This window comes from Tursiops truncatus, chromosome 11 (assembly GCF_011762595.2).
Source record: "Tursiops truncatus isolate mTurTru1 chromosome 11, mTurTru1.mat.Y, whole genome shotgun sequence".
Taxonomy (NCBI): domain Eukaryota; kingdom Metazoa; phylum Chordata; class Mammalia; order Artiodactyla; family Delphinidae; genus Tursiops; species Tursiops truncatus.
The window spans coordinates 11924263-11946841 of NC_047044.1; the positions used below are offsets into that span (position 1 = coordinate 11924263).

General features: G+C 38.7%; 1 protein-coding gene across 21 annotated transcripts in view; it reads left to right on the top strand.

Annotated features, from left to right (window-relative positions):
• RBFOX2 (RNA binding fox-1 homolog 2) overlaps positions 1–22579 on the top strand; it is a 262366-nt gene that overhangs the window by 228157 nt on the left and 11630 nt on the right. For 10 of the 21 annotated variants that reach the window (XM_019952411.3, XM_073788216.1, XM_019952410.3 and 7 more), the window contains 6 exons: positions 4989–5081; positions 7883–7943; positions 11244–11297; positions 11419–11511; positions 12608–12752; positions 16501–16540. In XM_019952411.3, the coding sequence (XP_019807970.1) occupies positions 4989–5081; positions 7883–7943; positions 11244–11297; positions 11419–11511; positions 12608–12752; positions 16501–16540 (486 nt within the window). Of the gene's footprint in view, positions 1–4988; positions 5082–7882; positions 7944–11243; positions 11298–11418; positions 11512–12607; positions 12753–16500; positions 16541–17642; positions 18024–22579 lie in introns of those variants that run through there. The other 11 variants (XM_019952412.3, XM_019952413.3, XM_073788217.1 and 8 more) reach the window with 7 other exon arrangements.

Sequence of the window (22579 nt, forward strand, 5' to 3'; positions counted from 1 at the left end):
TTACATGGTAAATTTTCTTTCTCATTCTTCTGAGATGGAAAAATTCAAAGATTATACAAATTTAAAAATATTTTTACAATGCTCATCCTGTTGCTTGTTATTTACTGCAGTCTGAGGCCAGACTAAAAAGGTGACAGTTATTCGGCTCCTGTGTGCCCTTGATGACAAATGGATGTCAAGGCAGATAATAAAATTTTTGTCACACTCTGTAGAAGTTTTAACCACGACCATGTACCTGATAAACACAGCATCCCTCAATTTCCAAAAGACAGCTAAGATAGCTGGTAAATTGTGAATGTAGCACTGGTGTATTTAAATTGCTAACATAGAAGAACTTTGGGAGCTGAGAACTTCAGGTAAGAGTGTAAAGGTGTAGACCTTCCTTGCCCAGCGCAGCAGCCACGTTGGCCACTTGGAATGTGGCACATCTCTAAATTGAAACGTGCTTTAAGTGTAAGATAGACACCACTTTCAAAGACTTAGCTCAAAAGGAATATTAAACATCTCACTCATAATGGTTTCATAATGATGCCATGTTGAAATTATAATACGTCGTATATACTGGGTTAAATAAAATACATTATTGAAATTAATTTCACTTGTTTTTACTTTTTTAATGTAGCTAATAGAAAATTTGAAATTATATATGTGGCTCATGCTGTATTTTTGGATATATTGGATAGTGCTGGTATAGACAAATGTTGCAACATCATTTTTTTAATTTAAAAATGAAAGTTTACTTTTTGTTTATCTTTTATCTTCTTACATACCTGAAATACGTACTGTTAAGGGTCTGACTTTGTAGCTATTCAGACTGTTATTATGTTTCCCTTTTTGATACCTTGTATGATCCGTTTTGAAGCTCTTCTAAGGAAAATGTGTTAGGTTTAGACATAATTGTATTAAATTTTTTTCAAGGCAAGAGATCCAAATGACCAGAATTAATGTGAGTTAGATTTCCAAGAATAAGGGAACATTAAACATAATTTCGTGGAAGAGAGTTTTCCTATTAGTAACTTTTTAAGTCTATGAATATCCTTGGCTCAATTTCTGGCACATTTTCAAAAGTGCTAAATTTTATTGAAGAAACAGTACATTAAAATTTTTTTCAAGCCTTATTTGAGTTAATATTCTTAAAACCAAGTTGTAAATGTGACGGATAAGCAAGCAAGAAGTTGAGTTGATGGAAAACCACCTGTTTGAAGTTTCAACTCAAGAGAAAAGTATTTAAGGACAGTACTCCAAAAATACTGGTTATGCTTCTCATCTTCCTAATCACAGGCCTTAATTCTGAGAGATATATACTCATTTCCTAGTGCTTCTGAGCAAATTATCACAAACTTGGTGGCTTAATACCACACAGATTTATTAGCTTACAGTTCTGGAGGTCAGAAGTCCAAAGTGGGTCTCACTAGGCTAAAATCAAAGTGTTGGAGGGCTGTGTTCCTTCAGGTGGCTCTAAGGGATGCTCCATTGCATGCCTTTTCCAGCTTCGGGAGGCAGCCCACATTCCTTGGCCTATAGCCCCCCTTCCATCTTCAGAGCCAGCAACAGCCAGCCCAGCCTTTCTCAGGCCGCTACACTCTCCAATTCTGACTCTCTTTCCCTCTTTCACTTCTAAGCACCTTTGCGATTACATTGGGCTCATCTGGATAATCCAGGATAATCTCCCTATCGCAAGATCATTAACTTAATCACATCTGCAAAATCCCTTTTGCCATGTAAGGTAACATATTCACAGGTTCTGGGGATTAGGACATGGACAACTTTGGGGGGGCTGTTATTCTGCCTGACACAAGGTCTATTTATCTTCGAAGGAAAGAAAGAAATCCTATTACCTCTGTGTTTCTTATCAGGAGTCCCAAAGTATCAACAAGGCCTTCTGCCTCCTCTTTACGCTAGTAAATATGCCTGCAAAGACTGCTTCATTTTGGGGCTTCCCTGGTGGCGCAGTGGCTGAGAGTCTGCCTGCCGATGCAGGGGACATGGGTTTGTGTCCTGGTCCAGGAGGATCCCACATGCCGCGGAGCAGCTGGGCCCGTGAGCCATGGCCGCTGAGCCTGCGTGTCTGGAGCCTGTGCTCCGCAGCGGGAGAGGCCACGGCAGTGAGAGGCCCACGTACCGCAAAAAAAAAAAAAAAAAAAAGATTGCTTCATTTTTATGTCTTTGATATCTTGATTAGCATTTTCTTTAGTTTATAAGCACCTTTCCTTATAAAACACTTTTAAAACATTTAAAAGTGAAATTTTGTTCCAGAATACTGAAGTTATATTGAAAAAATCTTACACAAGCAGACTTTAATGTTAAACTTCGTCATATGCTGACTGTAAGATGCTAGCACTTATGATACCACACAGCCATTGTGTCACAGATGGTCCATCAACACATTACAGAAAGAAGGGTCATAGAACACATTTAGCAATTAGATTTGAAAGAGAAAATTAGAAGAATTGTAGGACTAATATAGTTTAGTAAATAGAATACTGAATTTTGGTTTCAAAGCTTAATTTCTAATTTTCTCACCATTAGCTGTAGGAAAAAGCTACATGGAAGGAAGAAGACCCTGTTGGTGCTCTGGGCCTTGTTGATGCTTGAATACTTAACCTCAGATTGGCTCAATGTCTTTACTTTCAAAAGGAAACGAACAGGTTTATCCTTTCTACCCCATGGGTGCATTTAAAAGACACACAAGTATGTGTGTATGTATGTGGGTGTGTGTAGTCATAATGCTAAAGTTAAAAACTTGTATATTAGCCTCTACATAATCTGCTGTCCAACCACTAGTTTATAATTTATTAATTTAACCCAGGGCATAAAATGTATAAGGCTGTGACAGTCCGTTGAAATACAGCTTATAGAACTTACAAAATGTGATATAAAAACTCATCACTATCTGTAACCTTTATTTTATTTATTTATTTATTTATTTAGTGGTACGCGGGCCTCTCACTGTTGTGGCCTCTCCCATTGCGGAGCTTAGCGGCCATGGCTCACGGGCCTAGCCGCTCCGCGGCATGTGGGATCTTCCCGGACCGGGGCACGAACCCGTGTCCCCTGCATCGGCAGGCGGACTCTCAACCACTGCACCACCAGGGAAACCCTGTAACCTTTTTTAAAAGGTTTAACTTTCCTATTGGAGGATTCTCCAGGATCGGATAGCTGGCTTCCTGTCTTCATCAGATGCTAGTGTAGATGACAAATGGAATAATTGATTAGTAACTTGCCCTTGTACACCTTGAGTTGTCAAAGTGGCTATAACATGTTGATATCAAAATTTGTTTCTGAAAATGTGTTCGCATTGATATTTTCAACACATGTACATTTTTAAAGAACATTTTGAATTAAAATTACCCATAGTATTCCATCCTAAGCTACATATATTTTAAAAAATTTCTGTCAGCTTAGCATTTCACTTTCTAGATATCCACATTGAAGGTAGAGATAATCCATTGGAATCCTCCGTGGATTGCCACCCAGCCATGTAGTCATTTAAATGCTGAGAAATCAGATCCTTCAGAATGATGGAGTTGCTTTTATAAAATCTTATTGAGCAATGCACATTATTTACCATCTCAGTTAAAAATATGTTTTGTATACATAGGAGTACTCATGGTATTAATAAGCAGCAAAGCAGAACTTCAGTGAAAGTAAAGGTTCAGGTTATCCTACAATGGCATATTCAAAGAATGCTAGAGGGACAGTGAAGCTGTTGAGACATGAGGACTGTCTCAGAAAATTCTAAGAAGTTACCACTCTACAGATATAAATAGCTTGAGAAAATTTTATAGTTGCAGAGTGGAAAGATAAGGACAGAGCACCTAGAATGAAACTGATATACTGCTTTGTCAAATAGTCCTATAGTATATAGTAAATCCTGCTGGTGTTGAAATTGATAGAATGATAATGACCCAGGCAGTCTTTTCAGATTTAATGTGAGCCAAGGAGTAGAGTGGGTTAACTCCCGGTCTCCTACTTTTTCTATTTAATAAATTAAAACTCCATGGTTGGTTTGTTTGTTTTTCAGCGTCTACAATGGACAAATAAATTAATCCTAACTCAGAGTAGCAACTGTATTGCTGTTTTATGGTATTCGTTTCCTATTAAATAGTATGCAATTGATGTCACTAACATATATCTCATTCCTGTTGCCTTTTTGACTATTCCTTTTTCTCTCTGCATATAGAAAAAACTAATACATTTAGTAGCAGATGTAGGCTTCAACAAAATTTAGGCAAATTTGGGTAAGCAATTTTCTGAAATTCAGCTGAACATATTTTTACTCTTGAGTGTCAGTCTGGTTGTTTAAAATTCACATTGAAGAAAAGTCATAATTGACCACTGCTTAGTGGTATTTTCGTTTGCTTAGACAAACATGAGTGCTCTCCTCTTCCACACCCAGTACCCACAGAATCAAGCATGAACACTGTATCTTAAATTATACCGTTCCCAGAGAAGTTGATGGTGCTATAAGCAACAGGCAAAGTGGGGCTAAAACGCTTAGACCGCCTCAAAAACTCATCATACAAGGTTTGCACCTAAATATCAAGTTCCATGTAGAAGTTACTGGGGAATAATAGATTGAATTATTTTTAGTATTATATAAAAGGATAGGTATGTTAGCAGCACGAAATAAGAAAGGTAGGATTTTTTAAAATGTTCAGATTCTCAGTTGAATAGTTTGACCCGAGTAACTCTATACCTTAATTTTGGTCTGGCCTCACATGCTTTATGTTTTATTTTATTATTGTTTTTATTGTTGTTAATTACATTATTATTATTATCACTACTACTACAGTTCTTTATTCTTTTATTGGATTTAATTTCCCTTTACAAAATATGCATGGACCAAAAATGTGACTTTGGGAGAGTATTGCCGAGTTGTTGCTGATGTCAGTTTCATACTGTGATATTTTTTTTCTATTTACCAAGAGATCAGTATTTCAATATAACGATGTGCATGTTTTCCCCCCTTCTCCCGCTGCATGCAGGGATTCGGGTTCGTAACTTTCGAGAATAGTGCTGATGCAGACAGGGCCAGGGAGAAATTACACGGCACCGTGGTAGAGGGCCGTAAAATCGAGGTGCATGTCTTCAATAATTCAATTTCTGGTTTATATTTTTATTTCTCTTTTTGTGTATTGCCTCACTTATTTCACATTTGGAACCCTGTCTTGTTTGTGTTTTTGTGTCTCTGTGTCCTTTACCTTCTTGCACTAAAACGCGTAAAAGTAACACTTCTATCCTTCTCCCCCCTCCCATTTTTTGGTTGTTTTGGGGTTTTAATTTTGATTTACCTGTGTGCGAATGTATGTGTATTTGTTTTTCATTTACTTTTTTCCTCCAAAATGTTCATCCTTCTACTCTCTTGATTTTTTTCCTTTGCTTCAGTTTGCGAGACTCTGAATTCCTCTAATCAGGCCAAAATAAAACTAACTTTTAAAATGTCTACAAACTACCCAATTTAGAAATGTGTCCTATGATGAATCAAGGGGCCAGCCAGTATCCTCTCTCTCTCGGGAGGCCAGTTCGCCTCCACATGCGTGTGACAAGTAAGGAACAGAAGATCACAGAGGTTGGGGGCGGGGAGGAAAGAATCCAAAACTAATGTGGTTTTCAAATATATTTACTATCTAGAATTTCAGCAGTTACTGGAGGGTTGGGTGGCTGCCTGTGGAATGTGCTAGTACTGTGAGTGAGTCGGCCACCTGGTGCTCACCAGCCCTTTTCATAACGCAGTGAAGGTTAACTGGCTCCTTTCCCCTTTCCCAGTTTTTAAAAGTATGAAATATAAAAGCCACCATCTTGAGTAAGATGTCTGCATATTTTGCTTTTTTTTTTCCCCTCCCTTTCCAATGGTTTAGCATTTAGGGCCCTTCACTTGACTCACTCTTTCCATGGTAACTATACACAATGCTGGCGATGGTGCCCGTTGGCGGTAAGTGAAACAAAAGCACTAGAGAAGAAGCTTTTTTAAAATGTAATTACAAACAAATAAGAAAGAAAAAGTCCATCTGCCATCTCACATTAACACTACAAAATGTGATTTGACTTGCTCCTCTTCCTTTTCCTTTCCCCCTTTTATTTTCAATGCTGTTGAGTAATGCCGCCTGGACTTTGGATGTACACATTGTTTTGTAGCAGTCTGAGCTGTTTGAGTACTGACGTCATGGTGATTTTTTCCCCTTGCACATCTTACTCAGAGTTACTGAACTCCAGTTTGGCTGGTTTTATTAATGCACTTCCTGCCCCCACTTCCTTTCCTCCTTTTCCTCTTTCCCAGACCTCTGTTTGTAGCTATGACTGTTCTTTCTTTGCCCTTGACAGCTCTCTCTCCTGCCCGTGACAGCCTTCCTGACTTTCTCTCTTCTCTTCCCCGCTTTTTTGTTCTCCTTACCCAAGCTGTCTTCCTACCCTTTGCCCTAGTCCTTCCCCACCCCTTCTCTGTTCTGTGCAGCTATTGGTCTCTTTTGCTGACTGGTGGTTTCTGATTGGTTCTGGCCATTTTTCCTTTAAGTGCTTGGGTGCTTTCTGCTCTAGCAGCTAGTGGAAGCTCTTGCCCCATTCTAATCCTTGTCTGTGAGAGCCTCGCTCTTCACTTTCTCCTGTCTTTCCAAAATTGATTGTTTTTTTCTTTCTTTTATTTGTGTGTGTGTGTTTTTTAACTGCATGCTCTCAGTCTCATCATTGTTGTATCCCATTCTTTCTTTTAAATGTGAAATGTTGATATGATTTGGTGGGTCAAACTAGAGTAAATGGAGTTTCCAGCTCTCTTCCTCACATAGGAAGATCATCACTATACAAATCCTGAAAGACATATTATTAAAACATTTTTGGTTCCAATTCTACCTAAAATTGATGTGGTTTTTTTTTTTTTTTGGTAACAAATTTATCACTATTCAAATTTACCATAATATAAATTCCCAGAGCGAAATAAGACATATTATATTTTGTATGTTTTATAATTCTTTTAAAAACTGGCCTGTTTTTATATACCTGACAACATAGTATATAACCAGGTTCTATGGTAAGGCTTTACCCTCCCTGCAACAGCTTTGAGGCTGGTTCTGACACTGAGCTGCAGTATCCTGGCTTCTAAGCTCCATTCATCTTTTCTTCATCAGCACCATCTTTGTAGCGTCTACTTATCTTACCACTGAGAATGCTTTAATTATGCCGTTCTGTAATGAGGGTAGAGAGTACCATAAAACAAAAGAAACATAAGCTTTATTTTTTGAATTCTTTTAAGTGCCTGATTTAAGGCCTCTTGAAAACTTTCCTCTTAAATGAATAGGCCACATAATCTAGAAAATTCAAAATGGTCCTGAAGTCTGTCAGCATGGGAATCTCAGTTCCTATATTTGTTTACTGACCTCAAACAGTAAAATCTCATACAAGCATATAAAAAAAGCTGAACATCAGAACAGGTAAACTCCACAGATTTTTTTTCCTATCTTCCTATAAATTTATTTCCTGACCAACGTAGCAAGCCTCTGTTTTGTTAATGAACTTCAAAGTTCACGTGCACACAGAGCTGTTTCCAATTACTTTTTTCCATATTTTCTCAATGCAGAGACTTCTCTGTTTAAAAGATCTCCAAAGAACTTGCAGATGTACTTTTTCTTTGGAGGCCTGGATGGTAAAGTTGTCCTAGTTTTCCATTTGGAGACCAAGAAACTGCATTTTACTCTTGTTAGCCTCATTTAATGAACACTTTAATTAAAATACTATTATTAATATTTTATATTGTTATATTAATTATTTAAATCAATTGTCTCTGAAATTTACATTTTAAACTGAATACTTTGTTATTGAATGAGCACCTCCATATTCCCTAATGTGGTTTACTTCCTCCCTGCCCCTTCTTTCTACTTTGTATCTGTAGGTGAATAATGCTACAGCACGTGTAATGACCAATAAGAAGATGGTCACACCATATGCAAATGGTAAGAGGTTACAAGTCATCTTCGGAAAGATGTCATTTATTCTCACAAACATCAAAGACTTTTTCTTGATTTCAGTCTTCAGTTTGTTTTGTGTACGTTGAAGTATTTTCTTTACCTAGGAGAGTTAATTTTTATAAATTACGTTTTTTTTAAGTTTTTTTTAGTTATTAAGGTGTTATAGTCTCAGTAAAGTTCATTTTATACAGTGCGAACACATCATTTGAGGTTACCTATTAACCCAAGTTAGGCCCCCCGTGGGCACCCTCTTTTTGTAGCTGCTGTAGTTCTTTGTAATATGTTAGGCTTGTCCAGGATACCCCTGGATCTTACTTATCTGAACATAATAATTGGAATAATTCTTGACCCCTTGTTCTCCTTTTAAAGGAATGGTCTAGAGGCAGCAGCCACGGGGTGTGTGTGTTGGGCAGGGGTACGCGCGCATATTTTCTATTCCGTGGCTACCTGTTATACAGTGAGTTTTATAAATGTTTCTCATGAAGAAGGAATTTTTCTGTGAATATTTTGTCTAACAAAAACAGAACTTTTGCTTCAGTTGTCAAATTTAATCTAGACTCATACTCCCTAAGTGAGGTAGGATATAGTTTTAATCTGTTGTACAACAGTGGTTTTGCAAGCTGTGTTCTACAGGACCATCTTGGGGGGAAAAAGAAACTGAATGGACTGGGTCTTGAGGCCTACGGCTCCACTTTGGTGGACCTCATTCTCTGTTGTATATTTTAGAGTTGTGCATAAGATTTTATCTAGAATAAAAAGGGGAGTTTCTCCCCTTTTATTGCTTTGTAAAAGTTTGGACCTACTGCTAGAGTATGACAGTATGTGCTGGTAGTATCTTAAATCAAGTAGAAGTGTATTAGTGTTGAGTATATCCCAGGAGGTCTTCAATAAATATGTGTAGCCCAGCTTTTCAAATAGATTATAGAAATCAGCATAATTTGCTTTTATCAGCATAATTTGCATTTTCCTTACTCACTTTACTAGTGGTATATCTTGGGATACCACCACCTTCCACTTTACCTTTTGTTTTCTTCTTTTCACTGCTATCACAGAAACAGAAGTTTCTGCAATTTTGATAAAAATCCAGTTTAAACTAAATCAGAAGGAGAGTATGTCAGATTTCCTTTCGATCCAGCGAGAATGGTGGAGCAGAACGAGCTGCTGACTAGAATTGAGAAGACAGAAATTCTCCTTCTAGATTTGACTCTTCATTTTCCTCTGTGACAGTGGGCCAATTTCCTAACCTATCTGATTCTGTTGTCACCTCTGTCGAGTAGCAGTCACAGAATTTTAGCACCACAAGGCTCTTCTTTAGAAGTCATTAAAATCCAACCCTCCTAGCTTATTATCTAGGAAATGAAGCCCAGGGAAGTGTAGTCCTTACTCATTGTCCCAGAGGTGGTACCTATCTTACCGCTCTCTTTGGGTTTTGTGAAAGTCAAATGACATAAACACATATAATACAATGTAAAAATACATTTGTAAAGTGTACAAAACTAAACGTATTCAAGATATTGTTGACAGTGTACCTTTATATACCATTATTATGATGTGCATCCATTGTATGCATTTAAAGGGAGTGCTTAAGTAATAGTGCCATTGATAGGAAAGGAAAAGTTCATTTTTTAATATTATTCTAAATCACTATTCAAGCCTACTGGAGCCAGACTTTAGAAACATGCAGCTCCCGTGTTAGAGATTCTGAAAAGAGTGTGCTAGGTGCCTTCTGGTGAATTCTCAGCATTTTAGTTCATGTTGGCTTTGAGTCACTCGATTTGTCTAGTTGAAGAACATTTGTGCTTTTGCAACTCCAGTAGGATTTGAATCCAGATTTTGAAATTTTTATGCAGCATAATGAACAGGCATGTCTATAAGCACATAAAATAATGAATGGGGGATTGGATTGATTCCGAATGAATGGATTTTCTCTTGAATAATGTCTTTGCTTATAGCCATTGAAATCTGTTAATTGGCCTTTTCTTCTTTCCATTCACATATTTATAGAGTAGCAGTGGCACAATGTTACAATGTTATAAAAGAATTAAACCAAAGAGCCAATCTTTCAGAAAAATAAAATGGCATATTTATGTATAAAATTCAACAAATATTTATTGATTAAAGTTTTCACATGGAATTCTACTCTAACTATCAGTGGATAATAGTGCATTTTTCTTTTTTTTTACTACTTGCCATATTCCTATAAATCTAAAAAAGGGAATGTAGAAATGAAATTGATATCAAACCTAATGTTGTTTGGAAATACTTAAAATTTATAAATGTTTAAGTTAATGTTCAGCAGCGGTCTTGTATCCATTAGCTTAAAGGTCTGATTAACATAAATATGCTTATTGCAAATTAAAATCTCAGAAGACATGCATCAAAGTTGGGAATGTACCTTGAATTTTATCATTGCATGTCTCTCCTTGGTGCCTTGGTTAACTCCAGTGAAATCCCAGTGGGAAATCCCAATGAAGGAAGATTTCCATTTACCCAGAATACCATTAGCATGGTATAAATGAACATGGAATTCAGAGGTCCAGGTCAAATTTGAATTCAGTCAAAGGATACCCTTATCAAACAATTAGAGTAGTAAACAGTGTTAAGATGATATAGAAGACAGCGCATCACAGTATGATAGAGAATGATATATATTCTGCCTTTTTCCTTCTTCTAAACAAAGATTAGGTCATTAAGCCGTTCTATGAGAGACCGTATACCAAATCCCAGGATTTATTTATATTTCTTTTTCCTTCTCTCATTCCCTCTCCATCTTCTTACCTCCCACTTTTTTTCTCACGTCTCTTTACCCCCACCACTCCCCTGCCAAATCTTCATTATCCTTTCACCGTGCTAGTCCTGCTTAAAGATGATCAGGTCCAGAAATGTCATCACCCTCTCATGTAAACCCCCACTGGCTTTCTAAAGAGAAGCTGGTACCAGGCAAAAATGAACCCAGAGGTGTCTGAAGCCAACTTGCACATCACTCCTTTTCCTTAATATTCCTCATATAGTTTTTTGTTTGCTTGTTTGCTTGTTTGTTTGTTTGTTTGCGGTACGCGGGCCTCTCACTGTTGTGGCCTCTCCCGTTGCGGAGCACAGACTCCGGACGCACAGGCTCAGCGGCCATGGCTTACGGGCCCAGCCGCTCCATGGCATATGAGATCTTCCCAGACTGGGGCACGAACCCGTGTCCCCTGCATCGGCAGGCGGACTCTCAACCACTGCGCCACCAGGGAAGCTCCTTCATATAGTTTTAAATGTTTACTGTCCTCTCTTCCATTTCAGGTTGGAAATTAAGCCCAGTAGTTGGAGCTGTATATGGGCCCGAGTTGTATGCAGGTAGTATTTAAGTTAATTTTTCCATTTGTGTTATTTATATGTATTTTAAAAATCTATTGTTTTTCAGTTTCCTATTCCTTTGTAATCTTTTTGCACTTTTTCATTTCTTAAATGCACTCAGCATCCAGCTTTCAAGCAGATGTGTCCCTAGGCAATGACGCGGCAGTGCCCCTGTCAGGAAGAGGGGGCATCAACACTTACATTCCTTTAATCAGTAAGTAGCCTATGTTGACCTGGCATGGCTTTTGACTGTTGTGAGTAAACAGTGATGTGTTGGTCTTTTTTTTCCCCCAAATATAATACATAACTGAAAAGGAGGCATTCACGAGAAAGATAAATACTATCACAGTGCCCTGTCCTGCTTATTAGCCTGTGCTAGATAGAATCTTTTTGACCAAATGTTAAGATGGCCAAAAAGCATAAATAGTTGGAAAAGTTAGAAGGGGGTGAGGACATGTAAAGAAAATTTTAGTCTGCACTTTGTAATGAAGAAAACAAAAGAAGTAATTATTTGTGGAATGTGTTGTACATGTTATCTGCAAGTCAGCTTTGGGCCCTTGAGTCGAATATCCCTCAAAAGCCCCTCCAGTATTATTGCTTATTCTCAGCTCTGTTGATATCTCTAAAGTCATTTTGACCTGAGCCATTTAGCCATTTAGCAAGAGATATAATTAAACAGAGTTCAGTGGACATGGAATCAGTGTCTCTGTGTGCTTTCTAGAGGACAGCACACTTAAAATAAGCCCTTAGAAAATGTCTGCCTCTTTAAAGGATTACAAGGCTGCAGGGGAGAGGTAGTTTCCCTCTCACCTCACATTTCTGAATTGAAATATTTTAGATAAAGAATAAGGTTGACTAATGAAATGTCTGAAGACTACTGTGTGCCTTGGAGTGTGGCAGCATGTCAAAACACAAAAGAATATTCTTATGAAGAATAATTATTATATGCAGGTAATAACGTTTGGAAACAAGGTTAATAATTAGCCAGTGAAAGAGTTTATATCAATCAATTTAAACTGCCCATAGAAATTAAAAGTCTCGTCTCCATTATGGCAGTAGTGCTCAGAGCTTCCTGACCCGTTTCTCCTCGGCTTGCATTGTAAGGCTGAAATTGGGAAGAAACAAAGAAAACTCACTCAAGATTTGTGATGAATGAGGCATGGAGTCAATTAGTTTGGGCATATTGTATATTTCCATTTCTTTTTGAGAAAAGATGTAATGTTGAGGTGTCTTTCCTGTAATTGGTGCAAAGCAAGCTGTGATTGTACACGTGCTGTTGAATGCAAGTTGGCATTTCTGTCGTATTTTGGGTCTCCCTTTAGTTCCTGGCTTCCCTTACCCAACTGCAGCCACCACGGCGGCCGCTTTCAGAGGAGCCCACCTGAGGGGCAGGGGGCGGACAGTATACGGTGCAGTCCGAGCGGTACCTCCAACAGCCATTCCCGCCTATCCAGGGTAAGCAGTAGATTCCAAAATAAGCAACCGCACAAAAACAGAAAACCATGGCCCTCGTATAACTTCTGGGATGTTGCCGTGCCACATGGTAGAGATTCTGTGAATATTTGCAAATTAACGGATTAGATGGAAAGAACCGTACCATTGTCAGAATGTAACAAAATATCAATTCATTATATAAATCTTCATTTTGGCCACCTTAAGCCCTCACAGTAGTGGCTTAAGACAGTAGCCAGAGCTGTCTTGTGTTCACTAGCAGTGTGTTGGCATGGAGTTCACTCAGCATCGCACGAATTTGGATTAACACTCCTGCAGAGAACCAAACTAGAAGCTCAAGATTGTAGTGCAAGACTGCATCTGCTGGATTCACGCCCCTCACCACCACCCTTATTGGGGCTGAGGCTCTCACATGTGCCCTCCCTTGTGGTTTCACCGCCTGGGTGGTGAGCAGCAGAGCTACTTACCCACAATGGATTTGCTTTCTTTGTAGGAAATGGATTAAAAGAGGTTAATTCAAAGATGAACCAAGTCCAATTGAATCAAGGGAGAAAGGGAGAAGTAGGAAGAATTGAACTACAGTTGGCTTCCGAATGATAATAAAACAACTAATGGAGCTGAGCATCCTTCACCCTTTGATTTTTGTATGGAGGGTGTCTCATGCAGTGGAATGATTCCATAGCAACAAATAAATCCTTTGTTATTGAATGGGGGAGAAGGAGTGAAGATGGCAGGTTTTGTTTTCAGTTGTTTTTCAGTGTCAACCTAAAATGTATATTTTTGTAAAGAGTGGACTTTTATAAGTTAGTTGTATCAGGACTTTCTTTCTTCAAAGATGTGACGTTTGTGTTCTTCATCTTTTCTCTGCCTGTGACGGGTTTTTTTTCCATATTCTTAATGAAGAATAAACAGTGGCAGAGGAGCCTATTCATTGCTACATAGTTAAAATGTAAAGGGAAAGAGCCTCCTTTGTAGGTCCTTTTCTGACAGCAAAATTGACTGTGAGGTGTACTAATTTAGCATTCATTCATAGACCAAAGGGACATGCCATTTGGGGTCCTCAATTACACAGAATTAAAGCATTTTTATCAGACAAGACAAATATGCATGTTGAAATGGGCAGGCTTCAGAAGCCACTGGAAGGGAACGACTTTAGAAATAAACTTGTTTGCAGTTTATAGATGTTTAAATCCCATGCATTCCATCATCTCCATCTTCTGCCATTACTTACTTTTAATTTTATCCTTTTTTTCCTCTCAACTTGACCTTTGACCTTCAACCTCTGACATCTCCTTTTAAAGAAGTGAATAAAGATGCAGTATTGTTTCATCAAGAAATAGTCAAGTAAAACATAAAACTGAACCTTGGAAGTTCTACACACTAGGAAAATTGTTTTATGAAGCATCTTCCATTTCAATCCAAGAGATTTTACCATCATGTTTGCAAAGAGATACTGCTCACCAGAAACATGGGACTTCTTTATTTTGTAATATTCCTGAGTTACTTTATAAAGTGGTTGAATTCATTCCTATTCAATATAGGTCATTTCAGTATATTGGCCAAACTTGAGAACCCGTTCTCTACCAAGTCTGTGTCAGGTATATATTTGCTCAAAGATATTTTATCTTTATGTCTAATCACATCAATTTCTGTGCATTACATTGAACACTAATTTCCCATGTTTTCTTTTTTATTAACTAAACCACCTGTTTACATGGAAGATGGCAAGGAATAAGTCCAGTATTTTATGAGGAATGGCCTAAAATTGCTTTTCAGCTTAGTAAACTAATTTTATCATTAATCATTGTGTTCTAGCCTCCTTGTGGCATTTGATATAGGGAATATTGGAATTCTTCTAGAATTTGGGTGAATATTCCCAGTGAGTGATACAGCTTAGCATAAAACGTATTCCTTTTTAATGCCACCACTCTTCTCTATAGAAGAAATATTTTTCAGTCATTGCCTATATCCCCTTACTGAAATAGTTGAAGGCTAATTAATCACCACTTGGCATCAGTGCTTTGCATTTTATCAGCCTTCGCATTATGAACAAGTCTCTTTTTTACTAAAATGCAATTGAGAGACAGATTACGGTCTAATATCATACTTTAACTGCAGTTGGAGACTGTGAAAATGGACAGAATTCAGCTACCTGAACCTCACGGATGAGTTTAATTTGCCTGTTGTGTAATACAAGGGCACAGCATAATAGGGGCATTGCAAAGTGTGATCATACTATCCAGTAAATACAACAAAATGTCACTGGGAGTAGAATTCAGAAACTTTCCAACTACATATAAAAAATAAGTTATTTTCATATTCAAGTTAAAAATATAATTTGATAACCTCACTTGCTAGTTTGTTTATTGTAACAGAGAAGGTAGTGGTGAAAATTTCCAGCTTGTTTAGGTGAATAAATGATAAATAGATCTTCTAATTTTACATAACCAAATCTTGATTTAACGAATATGAATAAGGAAGTCGTCTTTTTTCTCTACTGCTATTCCATATCTTTTGGTCCCAAAATAATGTTTTGGGGAAGTTATATGCACAAAATACCTCAAAAAGTTTGAAATCTATATTTTAATTATAATAGTTTAGTGTTGCTTAGGATTAAAAAAAGAGTCATGTATTTTGTTTGTTCAATACAAATTCATTTTCTAAACAGAGAGTAAACACTTCTATTCCTAATCAGCTACCTTCTCAATTTTATTCATTTAAATAAAACAGGTCATGCCCAGAACCTCAGTTATCAGTTGAATTTTTCAGAATTCCATGAATATTCTTATGGTCAAAAAAGAACCCTTAAAGTCTTCCAATTACTCCTCCCACTCTGGATTATATTGTTACTATCTGGGATCCCCACTGCACCTTTCAATTCTTGGACCTTGGACCAATCACCTTAACCTTTAGCTCATTACCTCTGCTTGTGAAAGCAATGCATTGTGGGTATTTTTGGTTGTGTTTTGTTTTTTTTTTTTTAATTACATTTCTCTGTTTACTTTGGTCAGAATTGATTGACTTGTTTTTCTGAGGTGTTGCATTGGTTCTTAAAATGCTGAATAATAATACTTTGCATGCTTGTGTGATCAGCCAAATCTTATCGCATGTCTAATGTGCAGGGTAAAAAAGCAGGTGATGTATGGATATCAGGAAAAAATTACATGTTACTGTGAAACTGAGAACAAAATACTAAACATAATTTCGAAACATACTTTGCATACAGGTCCTGCCCTAGTGGAATTCTTTGGGTTCTTTTTCATGTTAACCCCTCTCTACACAACCCCTGCCCACCCCCACCCCCCCCCCCACACACACACACATACACATACACATACACACACCCCTTTTGGAGCTCTTTAAAGAAAAACTTCCTCTTAGGACAAAGTTATTTTTTAAAAAATACTCCAGATATGAAAAGTTGGTGTTTCCAATCCAGCAGATTTTCGATAGCTGTATTAGGCCCTCTGGGAATACACTTTATTTTTTTCATCCTACTTTAATTACCAGATTGGCAGGCGGTTCCTTCCAGGGTTTCCTTCCTCCCCTGCCATGCCTGTCCCAGAGCTGCTGAGAGAGCTTGTGCCCCTGTGCTCCTCCTGGCTGACTGACCCCGGCCCCAAGCCCAGGGTCCGTATTCATACATCACCTGCCCGTGTAGAGCGCATGTGCATGCTGCCGTCCTCAATAACCGGAATGTGTTTCTGTTCTTTTGTTTTTTTGTTTTTGTTTTTGTGTGGATTTTCTGCAGTGTGGTTTACCAGGACGGATTTTACGGTGCTGACCTCTATGTAAGTACACACACCGGGGCCTTCTCGACCCCATCCCCTGACGAGCCAGCCTTTTTTTTCTGTTTCTTTGGTTTGGTTTGGTTTTTTTTTTCTTTTTTTAATATAATTTAATTTTTATTTTCATTTTCCTTGTGGATATATATATATATATATTTATATATTTAAGAATGCAAGCATGCTTCTCTGCCACTGCGCTTGCCCCTGGGTGCAAAAACTAAGCCTTTGGGTTTCCTGATCATTGCTAGAGTCAGTCTACTGGACATATTCTTTTCCCTTCCCTACACCCACATATGTTCTGTGTATCACAAATATACTTGCGAGATGATCAGCAGGTTTAAAGTCTTTTCTTACTGTCGTCTCATGTGCATACATAAATAACAGGACTAGCTTAGCCTGAAACCAACTCTTTCCCTTTTCTGCTTTTCTTCTCATTTCACATCCCTCTTTAGATCATTAGAGCTTTGATTTATGTAGATGGCAGGAAGCTTTCTGAAATGTGTCTTTTCCTGTTTCACATACTTGGAGAGAGCATTGTCTTGTGAAAGTGAAATAAGGAACTGATGCCAGTGAAGGGTGGGTAGGAATAAGAGAAAACCACATACTCAGTGCATAAGGCTTTTCTGTATCAGAAGGTCCACAGCCAGGGGGGCTTTTTTCTTAACAGCCATCTAGAGGGAAACAAGGGGCATCATTAGCAACCTAGACTCTTTTACAAACATTTGACCATTGTACAAGATTTGTTGATTCGACCAGCCATGCTAACATCTTTATTACCATCCATTATTTAAACAGTCTAGCTATAGCTCAAGTTCCATGATTGGTGGTCACATATTATTTAAAATATGGACAAAGTGATCTAACTGACAAAAAGAGTCAAGTTTTTGAGTTTTGCAAGTCTTTTATTAGGACCTCTCTCCAAAGATCTTTTTCTGAATGCAAGCTTGGTCTAACCACCCACATTGTTAAGACACAATTTCCTGAGAAAAACTTGTCAGCATGAAATGATTCCTTGGGCATAGGGTAGAATTGTCTGGAAATGCCTTCTCCACCCTAACCTCCCCAGAGTCAATAAGGGTACCTTTTTAATGAACTGTTTCCACAGTCTGCCAGAGATTCTCAGCAATCTGAAAACGTTAATGAACTTTCAGAATGCACTTGGAGGCCCTCTGTGTTGCAGGAACTAGAGAAAGGATAGAGCAGCCCTCTGAGATTCGGTGGGTGAGTTGTACACACCTGGCCTGTTTAGAGCAGGCCTTCAAAGAACGCTTTAATTTTTTTTTTTTTTTTTTTTCCGGTACGTGGGCCTCTCACTGTTGTGGCCTCTCCCGCTGCGGAGCGCAGGCTCCGGATGCGCAGGCTCAGCGGCCATGGCTTATGGGCCCAGCCTCTCCGCGGCACGTGGGATCTTCCTGGACCGGGGCACGAACCCGTGTCCCCTGCATCGGCAGGCGGACTCTCAACCACTGCGCCACCAGGGAAGCCCCAAAGTACACTTTAATTTAACACATGCTTGAAGGAACCTTAGCCATGATTTGGTCCAGCGCTCTCACTTTGTAGATATGTTTCTTAAGAGAGATTGTGACTTACCCAGATTACCTAAATTATTTGTTTAGCCAAACATAAAACCCAAATAATCCATATTTCATTAACTCTCTTAGTACTTTAATTAAAATCCACAACTTTCCTCCAGTGGTTTTCAAGAAGTAATGAAAGATCTTTTTTTCTTGTGCTCACCGTGAAACCTGAGGGTTGGGAAACTATATCCTGCTTTTACACCAAAGTGCACTTTTCTAAATATACGTATTTATATATGCTCTTAGCGTGTACATTCTCCCATATACATTAGTATCCATAGTCTCATGACACTCATCTTTATGTTATTTAAGTTGTTTTCTTGAAATCTGGTCTATTAGAGTACACTTCCACTTGAATTATTTCTGAAGTCAGGTTTTTTTCTCAAATATCTTCCTTATTTGGGTATTTCTTAAGTGTGGCCTACTTCTACCTTATTAAGTCAACCAACCAAATATTTGTTTACAGTTCTCTCACTTCCTTAGTTTACAGTATATGATTTTATTAAGAGAGAGATGGTTTTTCTGTAGTCGTTGAGAAAATACCGACTGGATCACCTTATCAAGCTGAACAGAAGTAGTTCAGTGACCTTGCCGAAACATTTTTTTGACCAGTGGCCCCTTGTTGATGAAAAGACTGAATAGTAATGGTATTTTTAGTTCTTGTCTTAAAGCAGTTACTTGGAGGAAAAAGTAGTGCTGAAATAATACCCGAACTCACGAATGAAAAACAAGAATACGTGAGGAGGGAACTGTTGAGTGAGGCCTAGTGTCATTTTTAATACCGCTTTTAAAACTTCATATTCCATGTTCCACAAACAAACAACAAAAACCTCTATCATTTTACCTTGAGTTTGTTTCTCTTTCTCTCTGTACATTTTCCCTTATGTGGAAATCTATCAATATGCATTTAGTTCTCGTTTCCTCAGAAAAGAAAGAGAGGAGGGTTTATCTAGTATAAAAAGTGCCCTGAACCCAAGCTTGAAGAGACAACATGAGGGAAAAGAGTTTAAGTTACTGGTTTTATTTAAGTTATATTAATTTAGGCTATTAACCGTGAAGGTTGTTTGTTTTGTTTTGATTATCTCTTTCCCTGTTCTGCTCTTAGGCCGTAATCCCTGCTAGCCATTTTCTTCCTCGCTGTGTCTTTTGTGACACATTCCTCTCAGGAGAACTGATCTAGCAATTGTGCCCATGATTTGTAAAGAGATTCGCCTTGCTGACTTGGGAGTGTAGCAGATAGATTATGTGTCTGCCCGCCCCGTCTTTTTTTCATCAGTAGAAAAGACATCATTCACCCTAATTCACTTTTTTAATGGGATAACAAACTGCTCCTAATTCTCATCCTGTGAAAAGCATGCTTGCATCCAAAGGAAAGAAAAGGCTGGTGGGCCCCTTAGCGGGCTTTTTTGTATGATTGTTTTCCTTCCACAGCTGTGTTTTTTGAACTGCTCTTCCTGTGTTCTGTTATAGAATAGTCTTACAGGAACCAATCATTAGCGCTAAAATACCTCAGGTAGGAGTGCCAGTGTGACCTGCCAATCAATCAGATTGTGGATTGCAGTGAAAAAATTGAATTATACTAACCATTCCAGCTCCACGTTAGAGATGGGAACAGAGGCTTTTTTGGACAAGCAAGACTTGTGAGCGTGTGATCTAAGCCCTGCTACCTCAGCAGTGCACCCAGTCGAGTTCCTTACAAGAGGGCACGTCCTCCAAAATTCAGTGCTCCTGTCCCATTGCCACACATCCGCCCCAGGTGTGTTATACGCACTGTCCCGTCACTGCCACCTCTTTTAGTTTGTCAGTCACATTTATCCATGGTGTTTAAACTGGTCTTCTATATTTGGAGAGCTTAGAAATTTGGGACATTTTCTCACTACTGTGAAAGAAATGAGAAAAGGGAGAAGGTAGAATCCATCTAAACAGGACTCTGAATCTCGAATTGGACCCTGTCGTGAAATCATAGTAGTAATTGGGCTGTGCTGCTACGTAAGTTTGAAGTTGTCTTAAAAATCTAGACTTAAAATTGAAACATGTATTTCCCTTGCCCTCTTTTCCTTTCACCTTAAAACTAGATTAGTGAGTGCATTTGGATAAGGATGCACTGTTAGATTTGCTGAGAGCTGGGTGCTAGGAAAAAGAAAACAATAGACAGCTTTTCACAATTCAGTTAGTTTATTTATGTGGCTACCCAGCAAGCTGTGGGAAATGAACTGATTCGGGGAGGCGTGGAATAGTAGTGTTCGACAAGGTTAGTTAATTAAACATCTTCTCTCATCCATCATAAAAGTAGTAAGTGGAAGATACCAAGTTGGTCATAAAAATTTCTTTCCTTAACCCCAATTTTAATAAGATAAATTTAAAAGATTTTCCTTAAAAATTTTTCCTATCTACTCTTCCAAGTAGATAGGTCTCTCAATCAAAAGCAGTAACAATATTATCATTATTATGAGTTTTGTATTCACATCTGCGTTACTCACATTTAATGAAAGGTGCCATATTGCCACGGAAGAACTCTGTTCTCCTAACGAGCCCTCCTCATACAAGTTCAGTCTAGAGCAGTGCATCTCAGCCGGAGAGGGGAGGAGGGGAGGGGAAGGAGGGAGTTAGAATCGTGTAGAGACAAAGTGATTCCCAGAGGCACAGCCTTAGACCCAAGCTAGCTGGACTGGATCTCTGCTCTGCTGTAGTGATTTGAAGCATCACACCTGCCATTCTCCCCGCCCACCCCCCCCACCCCCCACTCCCCTTGCTCTATAAATCTATACATCACATGTAGGGAACAAGCTTTCATTTTGTCTGCTGGTCTTGAAGTACACATTCTTCTCCTCAGTGTCACATTAATGTCATTGTCTTCCAGGTAGAAAGAAGGTGTCTTGACATCACATGCTCACCAAAGTCCTGTTTTATTGTAAATCCTAAAACAAAAAAGTAATAATAAAATTAATGGCCAGGTGAAAATCAAGACAAGGGAGGATTAAACTTGGATAGGCAGGGAAAGGTCAGGTGTAAGAGGGAGGATACGTAGAGCCCTTCCATTTTGTTCTAGTTAAAACACAGCTACAGAGCTGTGCAGAAGAATCATGTGGTCAGCGTGGCAATGCTGTAAAGTTCACTAGACAATAAAATTGGTTCAGAGTGGAGTAGAAAATCCCTAGGAGGTGACATTGGGTAATGCAAAAGTGAGACTTTAACAACAACAAAAGGATCTTAAAGGTAACAGCATTTTCCTTTGAAAAAGCTGGAAGTTGAAGGCAGGGATGTGTTACGGATATGAGAAAGGATAGCACACAGGAAATACTTTGGAAGAGCACTGGATCAGAATGTATGGGTGTTGACAGAGGGCAAGCATACAGGTGAGCACTGCGGGTCAGAACTGAATCAGGAAGGTTGAATTGGGGAGTGATACAGCATTGGGCTGTCCCAGTTGGGAGCGCTAGGAATCATTCAGAATGAATTACAAAGGAATAAGAAAGTAATTATTTTTAAAGGGGCTTGTGGATATTTGGACCAGGCTTAGCCATGCCAAATTTATCCAGCTGTCAGGTTCCAAAAAGCTGTCCGTGTGTGCCCTCTGACATTAGGGTGTGCTGTGGCCATGCTAATCCCCATTTTTTGTTTTATTTCAAATCACACACAGATAGAATCTGCAAACTGCTTCAGATCAAACAGGTCTGATTGTGTGTAAATACATATGTCCTTTTTAATTTTTATTATTAATGGTTGCTTCAGTTTTGCATCGGTGCATGGTTAAAAGCAATACACATCAGCTATCTCATGACTTCATATCTCCAAATGAATTATTTCTCCTCTTTTTTTGTTTGTTTGTTTGTGCAGTCAGCTGAAGAAATGTTAACATCTCACTCTAAATCTCTCAGTGGAGTCTCTGTTCCCTTCTCTGATATAACAGATGGGTTACTGCTTGTTATAATTATTAACATTGTGGTGTGGGCCAGGGCTAGGGTGGGCGAGATTGACTCTTCTTTGGGCTGGGGAGGGGCCAGTCGTTAGGGTCTGGAATGTTAACTCAAGTGGTGACTGACTGTTTCCGTAATACCAGGTCGTTGTGGCTGCACGCTCTAGTAATTGAGGCTGTGTACTTCACCGAGCTTGTGGTAGAGCCTAGGGCAAACCGCTGTCCCAAGAGAATGCTGGGATAGATAGAGTTAGCCAATCTGAGTCTGAACGTGGTGATTTTGCTGGTTGTTCTAGCTCCAGATGTTGGCATGCTTAGTTCTTAATGTGATTAATAAATGTGGCGCCATACCCCTCCCCACGCCTGAACCCTGTCTCTCCTACCCCTCCCCCACCCTTGTTCTTTTTGGAAAACTTAAGAAACAGCAATGAAACCCTTGGTGTTTCAAACTGCACTTTGTTCTCATGTTCCATAAACAACTTCAGATTTGCTAATAGAAGTGAAAGTTGAAAAAACAGTTTCTCAGCCTGGATTCTTTATGCATTCCAA